General features: G+C 36.5%; 2 protein-coding genes across 3 annotated transcripts; one reads left to right on the top strand and one right to left on the bottom strand.

Annotated features, from left to right (window-relative positions):
• Positions 1-2543: 2543 nt before the first annotated feature.
• Positions 2544-17376, top strand: mRpS34 (mitochondrial ribosomal protein S34). 2 transcript variants are annotated; one of them, XM_067095126.1, is made up of 4 exons: positions 2544-2683; positions 15687-15834; positions 16161-16367; positions 16713-17376. In XM_067095126.1, the coding sequence occupies exons 2-4, from the start codon at positions 15733-15735 to the stop codon at positions 16881-16883; spliced, it is 480 nt and encodes a 159-aa protein (XP_066951227.1). In that variant the 5' UTR covers positions 2544-2683; positions 15687-15732; the 3' UTR covers positions 16884-17376. The 2 variants fall into 2 exon arrangements, with proteins under 2 accessions (XP_066951227.1, XP_066951226.1); XM_067095125.1 differs by lacking the exon at positions 2544-2683 and adding an exon at positions 13382-13512.
• Positions 3947-12826, bottom strand: LOC136833236 (aladin-like). Its single transcript, XM_067095118.1, has 11 exons — positions 12417-12826; positions 10492-10636; positions 9250-9377; positions 8304-8482; positions 7599-7764; positions 7138-7297; positions 6551-6720; positions 6133-6363; positions 5358-5486; positions 4433-4517; positions 3947-4311 (listed from the first exon to the last, which is right to left on the bottom strand). The coding sequence occupies exons 2-11, from the start codon at positions 10609-10611 to the stop codon at positions 4096-4098; spliced, it is 1584 nt and encodes a 527-aa protein (XP_066951219.1). The 5' UTR covers positions 10612-10636; positions 12417-12826; the 3' UTR covers positions 3947-4095.
• Positions 17377-17465: the final 89 nt, after the last annotated feature.

Genomic DNA, 17465 nt, shown 5'->3' with positions numbered 1-17465 from the left:
TTTTTCTTCATTTATTTTTCATGAATGGGAATTTACATTGTTGAACCTGAAATTGCAACGATTTTGGCCCCTCGTTAACTAGGCCCTAAAAATATGGCGCCAGCAATCATTTTAGAATGTATATGCTGACTTTGAATGATTAATTTTTTTTTTTTTTTGCTATGGATAGGCTACCCTATAAGTCTGTTGTTGATTATTTTTGCTAATAAGAGTCCACAACCTTGAATCAAGTTTTATAACTGCTTGACCTACCAAAGTAGGGTTGGCTGAAAGGTAGTGTGGCCCATTCATCACGATAACTTTGTTGTTCCTTGATTTTTATTTTTGTATTTTTTGGGGGGAGGGTATAGGATATTAGTTTATACGCATATTGTGGCAGTAGATGGCTATAAATATGATTGAATGTTTAAACTCCGTAGTACCTTAGAGGTAGAATACTTCAAAGGGAATTTGTAAAGTAGGCGTATAGGGTGCCTATCTTAACTCAGCCGTGCCTAACCCCAAATGGTATAAGAAGTTTAAGTAAATTTGGCCAGTATAGAAGAATATATACTGTATATAACAGTACTGTACAGTTGAGATAACTTGAAAATTTTACCGAATTGATGAGAAATTTACGATCTTATGTTTACGTTCTTACGCAGAAAAGCTCTGCGGGACCCCATGTTTGGTACCAGCCTCTCTGGGATGAATGCAACAACATAAACAAAGATTGTAATTTCTTGAGTTATTTTGTACTTTGCCTGTGCTGCATCATATACACCCATTTCTTTATTGTTCAGTAAAAAAATTTCATGTTTAAACAATATCAGATCGCGGATGTCTTTGGTGTAATCATCTGCTTTCCTGTTTTGTAGTTGCAACATTAGACTACCAAAGATTGGGCAGGATGCAGTCAATTATTACTTGTAAAACATGATCACATTCAGGAGTTAAAAATTTGGTTTTCTTTTGGTTTATTGTATACTGTGAACATTTCTTAGGTTCATTTTGTTAGCAAATTAGTAATGTTAGAGTTACTTGGCCCCCTTCCCCACATCCTACAATTCAGGGGACCACATTGGAAAACTAGGGTTTTTAGGGCGAGGGATAACACTAAATGAACGAAATACAAGGATCTATTTATCCTAAACTATCCTAACCCAGGCATACCCCCCTAACTTAACCTAGGGAACCAGGTTCTCACCTAGCTGGAGGGCTTCACCCCTCCTGAATCTCCCACCTAACCAAACCTAGGGCACCAGATCCTTATCTACCTGGTGGGCCTTCACCCCCATGGTCTAAGCCCTTTGTTGGCCGAGTTGGTTGAGCTTCAGACCGTCATTCGATGGGCCGGAGTTCGATTCCCGCCGCCGGCTGATGAAGAGTTAGAGGAATTTATTTCTGGTGATAGAAATTCATTTCTCGCTATAATGTGGTTCGGATTCCACAATAAGCTGTAGGTCCCGTTGCTAAGTAACCAATTGGTTCTTAGCCACGTAAAATAAGTGTAATCCTTCGGGCCAGCCCTAGGAGAGCTGTTAATCAGCTCAGTGGTCTGGTAAAACTAAGCTATACTTACTTTTTACCCCCATGGTCTCCATTTAACCTAATGACCTAATGTGGCTCACTGTAAATTAAAACGGTTGCAACCTAACATAGGTTGCCAAGTCCTTCCTCAAAGAAGTATCTTAATCAGCTTTAGAGCCTTCAGAAGTAAGCTGTCATGGGGATATTACATTAAGTCTTTGTCATTTCACTTGTTTTGTATATTCCCCTATCCAAAAACTCCAAATTCCTCCTGTGGTCCCCCATAAATGCAAGGTGGCTAAAAATATTTGTTGGTAAATATCTCGGCATAGTAAATTTGTGATAAATTCTAGTATGATGTTTGTAATAAGCTTATTAACAGAACTTGACCACAGCATGAAAGCTACAATATCTGGGTGTGACATTAAAGTAAAATAATACCAGATGCTGCACTCAAGGTGAAGATTGAGGGTCTAAGGGGCAAATCTGAATTGGCCTGAACCACCCTTTGTATGCTATCAAAAACCCATTATAATTAGTGCACTGTTATTTACAAAAATCTTGGCAACTTTTCACTTGCAGTGGAAGTGTTATAAAAGAAAATCTTAACACTGACAAGGTGAAAAGAAATAACAGAAATAGAAATAAGTACATTGTATAATAATTACGGACTATGTTAGATTGGACGGAATCAGTCCTTTCTTCTCTTCTGTTAGAATTCTTTATCGGGTCCCATTTTGCCAGATGTTCACTGCTGAACATGCACACGTCTATCACGTGGTCACTTACAGCACATGAACTGTAATAGGTACAATATTAATGACTTAAAAGATAACTTTGACTCAATGTTTCAGTTTATCTTTCTCAATTCTCATTTTAATTGATGTTTTATGGCAGTAGGATTTTGTCAAGCATTAAAAGACAGTCTTGATTCACTTTGTGGTAACTCCGTCTAGTTTTCATGTAAATGTTTTCTCCCCAGGTACCTGTATGAGTTCAGATGTCATCCCAGCAGTGGTAAACAACAGAGTTGTGTTAGAAAACCTTTGTTAATAAAGCAAGAGCATCAGTTCCTCTCCAGTAATTTTTCTGAAGGACGATAAAGCTTTAGAGAAAGCCGCCTTTTATGGATTTTGTTCATCAGTGCCAAATTACATCAAGTAATTCTCCACAGGTAAGGTTATACTGAAGATGACTTTGATTGCTGGTGATAGAGGGGCCTAAAATTAGAAATGGAATAACCACCTTACAGAATTGTATACTGTACCTAATCAGATAAATTGGTTTGTAGCCGTTTCTCATTTCCTTCATTTCCAGTTCGAGGCAAGTGTCTAGCAGAATCTTTATGGTGTGTACTCTAGGAAAAAACCAAAAGTACTTTATTATGTACCTAGCTCCTTTTCCTTTTCCTTCATTCCTTACTGTATGGCTAAAAAGGCCTAAATGAAACTAAGAGACCACTAACTATAGAGTAGTTTAGGCAGGAAAATTAAAAATGGGTGACTGGATGGTAAATACTAATCTGTGGAACTTGAGTTCATTATTGCCTGGTGATGCTAAGGGCCTCTGTAATTACACTGGTGCTTGTCTTTCTTGTGCTCACCTTCCACAATCTTGACTCAACTACAGCCTTGGTTCTCATAGTTCTCATCCAAGAAGGTGTTGGTCTTGCCACTCCTGTGGTGTCCTTAAGGGCCCAGGAAACACTATCACATGCTATTCTCCCAGGGGTCATGCAAAGGACATAGCCAAGCCACTACCATCTCCTTTTTATTATCTCATCATCTGTGGAACTTCCATAACATGTGCTCCAAATATTACCTTTTTTCTCAAATTGACAAATTTTATACATATATGCAGTATTATTGTCATGCAAAAATTAATTTTTGATCGACTTTTTTAAGTCTCACTAGATTTTACTCAAAGAGATCCCTTATTGATCCAAAATATTTGAAAGATTCAACCTCCTTTGGCCCTACTCGGTCCTTATTACTCCTGTTTTTGTCTGATAGACTTGAATCAACTGTGCTGTGGAACGCTGCATCTCAACAGTGTTCTTTCTTTCCTGAAGTGTAAGTGGGCTGATCTTTCAAAACAGCAAGACGTGGTGTTCTGCTTACAGAATATTCCTTCCAGTGCTGCTGGTGCTCATGTTCATTAGTTTAGACCTTAATATCTTAACAGTAGTGTACAGTACTTGTGTCTTATTTCTCGCGTGATAATTTTAATCCATATTAAAAGATACAGCTTCAATTCACTTACCTTGGGTTTCTCCTTTTCTCGTGAGGAAATCCTATTCTGTGGGAGCTTACAAGTTAAAAGTTTAAGTCTTTCTAGAATATTTCAAATGACATGTACACATTATGAATGAATAGCAATTAGAATACCCTTATCAGTAAGCCTCAATGACACAAGGAATAAATAAGCAACACTTAAAAATTGTTTACAGTATATATTTGAAAATCTATGAAATAAATGAAGAAAAGTACTGTTATTCAATATACAAAATACACGGCAGTTGAGCATATAAAATAAAACAAATTTGTTAGTATAGAATCCCGGTGATGACGTGTGAACACGAGCCTCTTATGGAGAGGTAAAAAGTCCAGCGACAAGAGGTGATGTTGGAAGGGAAGGAACACGATGAACTAGAGAAATATTGGCCGACGAACTTGTGTTAAAGGACACGTTTGGGTTTATGTGTGGACTGAGTATATTGCTGGGAGCGATGTTGGTTGGTCGAACCACCCCAAGAGATGCATATCGCATGGGAATGTGTTGTACCTGGCCACTACTCCACACCTAAAATAGTAACGTCATCAAGTACTTTCAAAATCAAGAATACAACTTTATATAAGCAAACTTATATAAACAGATCTTTAACAAAAATAACTGCATGTAAATAATTAGTTTTGATACTTACTACAGAAAGAACTGCTCCAGATGACAGATTTTGTCTAAAGCTAGCTGTCACAGGAACTTGGCCCATTTCTCCTCTGACGAAACCCCTGAAATGTGCATGTGATGCATTACAGTATATATCTCCAGACAGACAAGCGCACTTCACACGAGAATACTAATCGTTAACAACTGGTATCTACTTATGAAATTATTATTAAAAATAGTTTACCACATCACTTAGCCAAAGTAAGAGGCCTTATTATTTGTAAGCCTATGTGCGTTTACAATTACAACTCATGCAACCTGTACCTGACAGAGCAGAATCAGGGATTATGAAAAATCTAACTAGAAAAATATGTGAAAATTAGCTGTACAAAGGCACTTGTAAAATAAAACTAATCCTATCATACTACAGTAATGAAGAACAGAACAGAGAGCTCAGTGTAAGCTTCAGGTACCAAATCTAAATCGAACATACAGTACATAACCTCTCCCTCTTATAAACTTACAATCTCAATCGTACACTAAAAACAACAAAAGAAATAAACTGCCAAACAAAAGAAATGTTGAAGAACCACAGCACTAAACCTAAACTGCATATAGTAATCCTACCAGTTCATTCTTTTGAAAATTCCTTCAGCCATAGCTCTATTAATTTCTACCTAACTTTCGTCCACTCCCTCTGGTGTATTTCCACTATGCTGTCCATCTTTGGCTACCTAGCACCAATTTTCATTTCTCACTGAGGAACAAGTCCTGTGGGAAAGCTTGTTGGTGCTAGGTAGCCAAAGATGGACAGCATAGTGGAAATACACCAGAGGCAGTGGATGAGAAAGTTAGGTAGAAATTAATAAGAGCTATGGCTGAAGGAATTTTCAAAAGAAATTTTAGTATTATCTACAGCACTCTGCCACAGCAGATGTGCATGAGCAAGATCAACCTCTTACCCTGGTGCAAGATGAAGAGAAGGCTGAAAACTTGTATGGAAGAGGGCGATGAACTCTGTCTGTCTGAATATAACTGCAAGGCGTTCACTCCGAGGATCCCAGGCTAGCTGACGAACAGCACCACCAACACTAACAATAGAAAATGAATTAGTGCCTACTAAAAAAATTCCTTACTAGATTAACATACATTATGTAATCTTTCATATCCATCTCAAATGCACTGTTCAACCAGACCACAGAGTCAAAATACTTAACTCTTATAGGGCTGGGACAAAGGGTTTGCCTTCAATAACAATGCATATTTCATTTTAAACTTGCAATCCTTTAAAAATCTGATAACTGGATGAAAGATTCCGACACAGTTTTCTTTATTTAAAAAACCTGTCATTCCCTGTTGGGTATAGTTTGGACATTTACATAGGATTATTTATAACTGTCAGTATTAATTGCATTCTCTGCATACTGGGATATGGTCTTGTGGACTATTCAATAAGTATCTATGGGTCAATCAAGTGTGACCAAATAATGACTTCAGAGTGGCATTCTTTTAGTTTCAAAGCATGCCTTTGTGCAACCAGAGGTTTGATCTGCTTTATCAAGTTGATTATTTAATAAACTTTGCCATTTAATAAACATTAGGGGGGGTTTTACAGATGTTACATAACCAAACTACACCTACAATGGATACAAGTGAATATTTTCTATTTTGGTGCTCAAACAAACAGTGAAATGTTTTGCATTACCAGAGTCAGTAACAACAACGAACTATCCTTACATGACATTTTCAGACGAGTCAATGGTAACTTCTTTGGTGGTAAAATCTGCCACCTGAGCTGCGACTTTTGCTCCACCAACACCTTCTCCATCAATAAACCCAATGCAGAATAGAACTGGTTCTTCCTGTGTCACAAACAAGAGCACATGGCCATTAGCTGACCATACTGCTGACTGGACTGGTGAATCTAGACTCCACCACTCGTAACTCCAATTCTGAGTTTCAAAAACTCTGAAATAAGAACAGCATACATAATGTTTATTCTTCTATGGTAACCTGTGCATTAACATAGTGTGATTAGTAGCTACTTTATCAACAATATTTTTCATCGGGACAAAAGGACTTGCAATCTCACAGAACAAGACAACTGATTGGAAACAAGATAATATGCAACAGAAACTCAAGTATGGACACTTACCTCATTGTTTTGGATGCGTAGCCAACAAAAACTCGTGAACCATCAGGAGACCATAATACAATTGAGATGCTATCCTGTCTTCCACAATGAGCTACTTCCGAAACCTCTCTACCAACATCCCACACTAATAGCACACTGCTGCTGTCTCCAACACAAGCAAGTAAGTTACCCTGGAAACACAAGTTACTGATGAAACTGATGTATATTCTCAAAAATAAAGCTCAGCATATTACTTTGCCTATTCTAAAGGTATACTAAAACAAAGCTACGGTAAAGTGAGATCTTTCCACTTCTCCAAACAGACCTGAACAAACCTAAATGACAACCTACCTGTCACACTAAACCTTTAATTTACTGAACATAAATTGAACAAATGCTGAATTTACAGGACACTAAAATTAATTTGAAACGTTCCAGTGATAAAAACAGTAACTTTGTCATCAATTTTCAATAAAAACGTATAGCTGGCACATGGCCAGTGTACTCTCCAAACCATAAATTGCATGCAATTGCAACATTTACCTGCAAAACTCTGAGTAATAAATAAATCATTCAAGAGAGAATAAAATCTGAATAAAAACTAATACCTTTGGGTGCCACGATAAAGCATTAACTGGAGTCGTGCTTGGATGAGAGAGGAGCATCACACATGAACCAGAAGGACGTGTTACTACATTGACTGGATCAAGGGTCCAAAGTAAAATACCACCTTCACATCCCACAGCTAACTGAGAAGCAGAGTATGGCCTGTAGGAGCATAATAAGTGTATTATCACTAAATTTTCAAAGCAAGAACTGAAACATACCAAGTCTTTCTCTCATGAAAATATTTTTGCAGCAAACACTACACAGTGACTCAAAAGTGATAAATTTAATCTTGCTAAAGGTAAAGAACTTTAGGTTCCCATAAAACCACTGAATATAATCTAGTAATTGATAGTTTTACAAATTAAATGTGTATTTCTTAATACACTTAGGATACAAAATCCCATTCCATAAAACCAAATTTCCCCCAGATATCATATACAAAATTTTAAGGTTCACTTACATCCATGCTATTTGCGTCACTGACTTCTGTAAGCGATGTTTAAGGAGGGGTGTAATGCTGTAAGACGCAGAAAACACTCGTACTGTGTCATCGCAAAAGACAGCAGCCAAAGTGCACGTGTGAGGATGCCAAGCAACGCTTACAATGCTGCCTCCAGTACCGTGAGCTGTTGAAGCAAAAATGAATGAACCCTTGGAGATAAAAATGAGTGACAAAGTAAGTGAAATGCTCAAGTTAACACTCAAATCAATATCATCAAACTTTACTTTCAAACATGACAAGCTTCAAAAAAGTTATTCACTGTTATCTTCAATATTCAAACATATTTTACATTAAGAATATACAACTAATTTGAGTGACATCATACAGAACAATAAACACCTACAAAAAATAACCCAAATGCTTTCCTGAGTTTTGTAGAAATATATTAATTTTATTTCTTTAGACTCTATTGTGACCGAAGGCAATAACATTTCACTAATCAGAACTAAAAATACCTTGCTAATTTATACACAATTACAAGTATTATGCAAATCTGAAAGGGTAGGCAAGCCAGCTCAACGTGGCCTTTGTGATGTGCTGTGTAATGAACCAGCAAGATTCGTTTAAAGGGAATCAACTTCAGTATTAAATTATTTCACTACCTACACTATTGGTTGCCGAGTCTAAAGAATGTACATTAATTTGTGAACAAGTTCTTCTTACCAAGAGAAGTTGCTGAGCTTATGCTTCTCTTTGGAGATGGGAAAAGTTCTTGAACTTTGCTTACAACTTTTAGAAGTTTCAAGGTAAATGAAGCAATTCTTGAAGCTGCTTGTAATATACGGCCATCAGTTCTACTATCCATAATCTCCTTCAGAGTAGCCTCCCAGCCCTCCTCATAACTGCAAGTAAGAAAATTCTCTCAAAAATTCAATAAAAGCTTCAGATATAGTACCAGCAATTACCACTAGCATAAGACCTTCCTGTTAATCTGTCAGCAAGTTTTATTACTATCAAATGGAACAACTGCAATGGGTGCAGTTTGGGTAAACTAACTCATGCTGAGCCACCTGTTCATTATCAGGGCAAGTCGTATGAGAACTGAGAGATATGATTACCAGTATTATTAATACTGCACTGGTACTGTTAAACTGTTTTGAAACTAACTGGCAGCATGTCACTCTTCTGTTGCAACTCGTTCCATTTGTATTCAACAAGCTTCGAGATATTATGAAATTATTTTACCTGCCAACAGTGCTCTCTAAATAAATAACAGTGCTCTCAATCCCGCAAAGTAGTTCACTGTTCAATTCTAGGGTTAAGTGTCCCATGGCTATGCTCTTAAATTAAAACTTGTGATGCTGCTGTTGTCAGTTCAGTACAGAGTACATATTCAAGAGCCTTAAACAAAAGTCAAATGTGCTTCAACATTCATGGTTACATTCACTTCCTTGTTTTATGTCTAGAGCATCAAATATACACAGCAAAAATTAAATACTTTCATTTTAGTACAGCAACTGGGAAATGTTCCTACTGCAAAGTTATTTTCATCATTGGAATAGAATATCACTTGCAATGGAACATCTCATTCATAAAGAAAATATACTGTATATTTGTCATTAAAAAGAAAAATGAAAAACCACTTATCACAAAAATGTATCTCACTTACTATGCAAACATGACCCTCTGCCATGCAGTTTCCTTATGGGCATAGAATGCATCTCTAGCTTCTTGCTTGCTATGGGCTGTTCTCACTGGTTCTTGACCAACTGTGACCTCGACAAACTGTTGCCCTAACTGCGTAAAAGGCAAAAGTTGTAAAACAACAGTAATATAAAGGCACTGTACTACTGTTTATTCAAAACATGAAATCTCCTCAATAATTTAAATATTGGAAAATCACCTTCTTCAGCAGTAAGATAAACCAGGACAATTAAAGAGTGGGACTACTATAGCTTTTTCCAGGGCAAACTGTACATCCTTTTCTGCTCTGCGGGAGCATACGCAATTATGGTTTTTCCTTTCACTGGAGAGTCCCTTCGCCTCTGACTATACAGTCTTCGACAAGGCCCCTAGCTTGGGAAGTTACAAGTTAAAAACCTTGTCCAAGGATGACATGAAGCTAGCGGCAATACAAACTAGCCTCTTTCTCTCCTTTGGTCAAAGTTTTGCAAATGAATATATTTTACCTTCATGTCCCTTAGCAGTTTAGAATATCATATTGTGGTGCATGAGTTACTGATTTCCCTAAATGTATTTGGCCGCATGAGATACGGCTTACAGGAAAAAACATACATTAGTGTATTGCACCTGTCTAAATTCGTGACAATGCATCTGCCACTTGAGTCAACATAAATAACAAAACTCCAGCAAGATGGACGCATGCATTTCAAAGTAGGATACCAAAATGAAAAACTCATAAGAAAAAGTCTCCTATTCAAAAGATTCACTTGATATCAAAACTGTTTTCTATACATAAGCAAGTTCATAACAACATCTGAAGAAGTTGCTTAGAAAAGTGTATCAGGAGGAGAAAATGAAAAGGAGAAATGTATTTAGAATATTGGCAATCAAGCAAAAGAATGAGAGAAAAAATTATGAAAAGCAATGAATGACACCGTTCCAAAATAAAAAAAAATCCTTAACACTCGCAAGTAACAGCATGCATATTAGTATACTCTCATTTTAAAGTTCAAGGAATGTAAAAATCTGACTGGAACATGAAACCAAGCTTATTTGTGTCAACTTTAGGTTATACCTGACACTAATACACAAGGAACAACTGTAAAATAATCACTTTATACAGTATATCTTTTCAAAACTGATCAGTAATCCTGACTGATACAAACCAAGGACTTGTACTTCTAGACATACAATCTAAAACCTTCTTTTTGCAGCAGTCAATACTTACCCAATTCTTTGTTGTAACAACAGCTTCTGATGGCTCAGCAGAATAAAGGTGTCCATGACTTTCGTATGATGTTATAATCCCACAAGGGGGAGGTGGCATGAGATGTTCTAAGCTTATCATAATCTTGGGGAAAAAAGATCAAAATCTGCAAAATGAAAATAAACAGTATTAAAAGAAAAACAAGTAATGCAGCTCTCCTGAACACCCATATATTACTGTTCATCTTCCAAAATATTTACACTAGGCTTTCCGTTTACAGACATACAACAAGGTTTCTCTACTGTCTTCTGCCTTTCTGCATGAATTCCCACCTAATCTAGGCCTTCATCTTAGGCTACTTTATTTTTTCTGGGCACTCCTATTGATCTTCATCATACCAAGTAGTTTTATAACCACCACCTTGTTTTACTAACTGCTTCTTACCCATTGTAATACATCCTTAACATCTCAATCATTAAGATTTGTCTACTTTTCCACATGGAAAAGTGTAAATCACAGCTTTCTTGTTTTTCGTAATACTTTCATCCCACTGCACTCCAGCCTTTTTAACATATTTTGTAACTACTGAACTAATTAACTGCTGTACTTTTTTATACATAAAAAGTAATAGTGCTGTTACGATATACCATAATTTTTTTTTATTCTGATAACATACACACTACAGGAATAGGCAGTACTTTTTACTGTTTATCTCATTTTTTTTTTCAAGGGTCCCACTTCACCAAAGGCACTCTGTGAGACCAGCAAGCTCAACTTGTCATATATATAGATAATAATGAAGAGACATTCTGAGATTTTATACAGCACACTCCATATTAACTAGAATCCACACTACCATACACTAGAACTCAGAAATAAGGGGTTTTTAATTCTTTCTAGACCAACTTGATATTTTCATTCCTTCTTATATCATGTGGGAGCTTATTGTAGTCTTGGAGTAGCAAATTTAAAGGCTCTTAAAGTCAACATTTGAATTGCATCTTGGCTCAAGTAACCTACAGGGACCAGATGGCATACTACTGAGGAATAGAAGTTAGTCTATCACCCAGTAGAATGCAAAGTAAGGGGTCACATATCACATGGGGGTTCCAAAGGGGGCAAAGCCCCCAGCCATGTTAGAACACGGCATCCATGGTTAAGTTAGGTAAAAGGAAGGTAATTCTACGTATTAGCTCCGCGCGTGTTTTTACCTTGGAAACTGGTTTTTTCTACACTTTCAGGGCTTCTGATACTGGCGGTGCATTTGTTTGTTGTCGGCCAAATGGAATGTCCCTTCCCGTGTTTAGTACTGGCCCGGGGGCGGCGGTACCTATACGTTAACAAGTTATTGCACTTGCCGGACTGGATATGAACCGTTCCAAACAGACGTACCCGTGCTCTGTCTCGTGAAGATCGTGTATGGAAACCCCTTGTTGGATGGACTTCAGGGGTTAATTACAGGTTAATTACATTCGTGCGACAAAAACTGAACAAAAATTGAAGGTAAATCCATATTTAGCTACCAAAAAACTGTAGAAAAAGTCAAGTTAGAAGGAAATCGCCGCCGCGGAGCTACTACTTACATCTACCAAAAGGAGCCTAAGTCTGGTTAGGTCATATTCCCTATGAAATGCCTACAATAACCCTGACCCCTTACTCTCACTTAACCTAACCTTGGTCGCCGTGCCCTAACCTGAAGGGACTCGCCCAAATAACTACGATACGCAGTAAGACCGTAAGTTGAATTTTGACAAAAATCTCCTCGCATCGGGTACCAAAGGTGGTACCTTCCGGGAATATTTGATACCTTAAACTACAAAACATTTATATTAACGCTACTCTAACCTTTGCCACGGATTTTCAGTGGCGTATGTTAATAGACTAAGAGCCGGAAAAAGACTGCACTGTGTTATTTATAATAATAAAATATAATCGAAGATTTTTACCTTGGTTGACTTTCCGCCCCGCCGTGCTCTTCTTTCGGAAACGCGTCAAGATTCAAGAATTTGAAATGATAGTAAACAAAAGCTTCTTCTTTCGCTCGAAACACAAACTAATAGTCAAGATGGTTATGACGTAATGGAACAGATTTTTAATGTGCTTTCTTTATATGTGTATGTATATAAAGAAAACCCATTAAAATTCTGTTCCATTACGTCATGATAATTGCTTCGAGTGAAATGAATATTAAACCGATATCTGGTTTAGGTTAATGATAGACTATGATATATCTTCTTCACTTTAACAGTCATGATTCCTTATATATTATTATATATATATGAAATGAATATTATATGATATCTGTATATATATATACACATATATATATATATACACACATATACACACATACACATATATATATATATATATATATATATATATATATATATATATATATATATATATATATATATATATATATATATATATAGTCCACACTAAACCACCTAAAAAAAGTCATTAGCAACATAATGATTTTACCAGTTAATAAAACAGTTTTACAGGACTGTTCGCCAGCTGATTCAAGAACAAATGCAGAAAGAGGGATGGAAAAGGATGATACATGAAACAAGAATATACAGTTTATTGCCAATGAACTGTAATGCCAGCAGGTGCAATTTGAAGAATGATTCTGCTATACATGTATCAGGACATATACATGTATCAGGACAGTGAAAATGAAGTAATTTTCTTCAGCTTAATTAAAGGATTAATCGCTAATAGAATTCTTCAGCTAGAAATACTGTTCCTTTATAAAAACGATACTAATGCAAGGATTTTTCCAACTAAGAGAAGTCTTAATATATATATATATATATATATATATATATATATATATATATATATATATATATATATATATATATATATATATATATATATATATATATATGAGAAATTGAAAGCTATGGAGGTGCCGTTATAAAGTCAGTCTCCTATCGACCTCAGCTGACCGGATTACGTTATTACTTCGTCTTATTGTTTCCTAACAATGCCGGTTATTTTGGTTGGTCGAACCCATAATCATGTTGGAAAAAGGTTAGTGGACGCAGAGTTAATGTATATAGGCTCCGGACAGGGCATTTAGTTCGTAGTATTGCACTTTGAGCCAAACATTTTGCTTTGGGGTCAACGCAGGCTAGGCTAGCCTAACTCTGGATTGCTTTGGTGAATGCACGATAAATTCTTGTTTGCGAGACGTCAACCATTTATTAATAAAATTACATTCCTCTTAATGTATTAATGACCACTACTATTGGTGCAATGCACACATTTAAGTTTCCCATACCCCCAAAGGCCAAAGGTATTTCTCATTCTTGGAGGTGCTGGAAACCCAGATGTAATTTGGGGTTTTGGGTTCAAGCAAACTGAAAAACGAGTAATTACACCAACAAGAATGGTAAAAATACATATAGAAATAAATACTTAGATAAATACATAGACTATAGCCAAATGTAGCCTGTAACATGATGAAGAAAGGCAATTACAGGGAAGAACCTAACCTAACCTTGGCACTGGGTTTCACCTCAAGATTTGGGGGCAAACCTGGTCCTCCACAACCTTATTTAACCAAGAGCATCATAAATTATGTGGAGTAAAATACACCAATACATTGTACCTGGCCAGAGAGGTGAAATCTCCCAGCCACCACAAACCTAGAGCACTAGGACCTGTGAGGTCATTCAGCGTTGAAAGGGGAATTGAGAGGAAAGGAGGTTTGAAAGGTTTAACAGGAGGACAGCCTCATAGCTGTACAATGAACAATTGTTAGGAGAGGGTGGAAAGACAGATGGGGGGAAAGAGAATACAAATGGAGGTACAGTAAAATGAATGAAATGGGTTGCAGCTAGGGGCCAAAGGGATGCTGCAAAAGAACCCTAAGTAATGCCTACAGTGCCCCAAGGAGGTGAACTTGCAGCACCATTCCCCTACAGGGCAGCTGACCTAGAGCATTGTGAATCATGGAGTAAAATAACTAGGTTAGGTTACCTAACTCAGTTATAAATGATTTGTTTAACCAGACCTCTGAACCCTTTTAGGGTTCTTGGGCTGGGTTCTACCTGGCAATTAAGCCCACTTTAATGTACCATAAGTCTTATTGCTTAGACCCTGAAACCCACCTTAATGTACCCTGTTATTGCATGACTTGAGCTTGTATGCTTATTATTAAGAAATAGGTAATTGAGACAGACTCCTCACCATTAAGACTACCACTCAGTTTTCATATTTCACAATTAGGCTTCACATTTGTAGCTCAACAATCCTGTTTGAAAGATTGTTGCCCTTTTGAGGTTTTTCATTCAGTGGAGGCGGCATATCGAGGGTAAAAATTTCCTTTGACTCCAGAGTTTGACATTTTCTTTTGTTTGAAGTTTGTTCTTTTCTGCAAAAATGGCTGTCCTAAGATTGTGGATGCATTAGGCAGACAGTAAATTATTCCAGAAACTATTCCTTACATATCATGGTTTATCATGCTGATTGAGGTCTTGGTTCCATGTAAAAGGTAACTAATAGTCAGTGACAACTACAGGTCTCCATTGTGTGGCCTAGACATGCACACTAAAAAGTGGATAATAACAGCCATTTGATCCTGCAGAGGCAACAAAGTAGCATGTTCACCATGAGCAGTAGTGCTTGATGAACCATTCTTTCATAAACTTGTAATTTCGTCATTAATTTGGATGTTGTATAAGAATTCCCTATAGTGTACTAAAGTGGGAAGGACAGCTTGTGGGGTAAACACATATCAAAATATGTACATTGCAAAGATTAGAGGAACCTAAAGCTTGTAAGCAATGGCTTCAAGATTTATAACATGCCAAGTGTTTCAGTACAGGTATCTCCAAATACCCTAGTTTTCAGTGATATGAAGAGATGTTAAGGCATTGTTTAATAATTTTATAGGTCCCGTAGGGGGTTAGTGTTGTCAGCGCACCTGATGCGGTGCACTGTAGGCATTAGTTAAGGTTCTTTGCAGCGTCCCTTTTACTGTATCTCTTTCTTCCATCTTACTTTCCACCCTCTCCTAACAACTGATTCATAGTGCAACTGCGAGGTTTTCCCCGTTACACCTTTCAAACCTTTTATTGTCAATTTCCGTTTCAGCGCTGAATGACCTCATTGGTCCCAGTGCTTGGCCTTTGGCCTAAATTCTATAATCAATCAATCAATCAATAATTAATTATAGTTCATATTTGGTTCTGTAATTTCAGACTATGGGAAATAATTGGATATTTAAAGGACTTTGGCGTTGGAAGAATGGTGGCAAGATCAGCACATGAGAGGTATCCCGAACCATCCTTTTACAGAATTTTAAGTGCTCGACCACAAATGGACACAGGCCGACCATACATGGATGAGGTAGAGTACATTGTTTTATTTTTTGATGATAAAGTTAATTTTATCAGTACAGAAGATTTCTGTTTTAATGCACTTTGTTCATGGCACAGAATCTTCTGTACCTGTATTACCTTTTGTTTTAATTAGCAGAATGCAACCTTTTAAACCATTTACTGTTACTTTTAATTTACTTTTAATTTGGATTACATATTTTTCAATCAATTACAGTGCATGTTGTGTTATCATACTCATCCAGTTCTCATTTCTGGTTGGTTTGGATAATTTTTCCTTCTCTGGCAATGCTAAATTATTCTTGTTATATTTTATTAATTTTCTTAATTCTGCAGGATAATATAAAAGGCAAAGTGCTGGTTGAGAGAGTGTTCCGCGGGGTGAATGAGGGGGTAGTGGACCTTTCCAAAAGTGCCTACAAAACCGATTTCAAGTTGATCCATAAGCACGAAGAACATAGATATTTAGAAGCACTAAAAAATTGCAAGCCAAAAGAAGCTAAAATACTCCCGCAGACAATCGAGCTTCCTCCTCTTCTAAAAGTAAGGCAAATTTTTGCTAGAGTATTTTGTCTATTTTTAATTGTCCTTTCTGCAGTCTGACATTTTACATCAATTGTATCATTTTGTCTTCACATAGTTTGATAAAAATACTGTCCAGGTACAGGACCCCAATACATAATGCTATTTGTTGAAAGTAGTATCAATTTGATGTACCTCTTAGATAATTTTCCTTATATCTGAACAAGAAAATACACCTGTAATCATCTACTGTTAGGATCAAGCACCCAGTGTTGGTCAAGTTTATGTTTTGCTAACCCACAGTATACTTAAGTCATCAAAGTATTGTGGTAATTTAGAATGATTTCTTTTTACCTTTCCTTTCAGATTATTGCTGAGAGAGAGAATCATGAATGCAAAGAGTTGAAACTTGTAGTAAATAACACCAGAACTTATCGACTTGCAGAAGATGGGGAGACCCCAAATGTTAATATAACTCTTGGACTGCAGACTCCAGCAAGTCCAGAGTTATATGAAGGTGTATTGAACAAAAGTTGAGATATTATGATGGAAAATGAATGAGATTTTTTTACATGCAATTGTCATCTTCCAGATAAATGCATAATCATGTGCAATTCACTGGTTTTCATATTCAGTTTTCCTGTAACTGTAAACGCCACTACTTACTGAGGGTAGCTGGAAAGTAGTTAAAATACTATCCAACTTTCTATCACAAATATTAACCATTTTAAAAATTTTATAAGTATATATATGTTTGTCTGGAAATCTGTTGTACCTTATGCGAAAAAAGTGCAATACATAGTTTGCATTTGATTTTCCATTAAATTTTAAAATACTGTCACATTGTGGCTTGGAGAAGTAATGTGTAATTCATACCAATTAGGGTTAGATCAGCAGGAGCATGGCATTTTATGGCCATGTTCTAGAAGATATGTTACATACAACTGAAATATTTTCAGAGGAAAATTTCAACTTATTTTGGAAGATGTCATTCTGTAAAATATTTGTTAAATAAGAAAGTTTACCAATATGTCTGTACATTGTTATTATTATAACACTTGTAATCCCTTGTTATATTTCTTGATATGTTAGCAATTTTATTTACAATTCTAAACTAAT

The sequence above is a fragment of the Macrobrachium rosenbergii genome, chromosome 51 (assembly GCF_040412425.1).
Source record: "Macrobrachium rosenbergii isolate ZJJX-2024 chromosome 51, ASM4041242v1, whole genome shotgun sequence".
Lineage (NCBI taxonomy): Eukaryota > Metazoa > Arthropoda > Malacostraca > Decapoda > Palaemonidae > Macrobrachium > Macrobrachium rosenbergii.
Note: the sequence above shows the minus strand (reverse complement) of the source record. Positions and strands in the feature narration are given on the sequence as shown.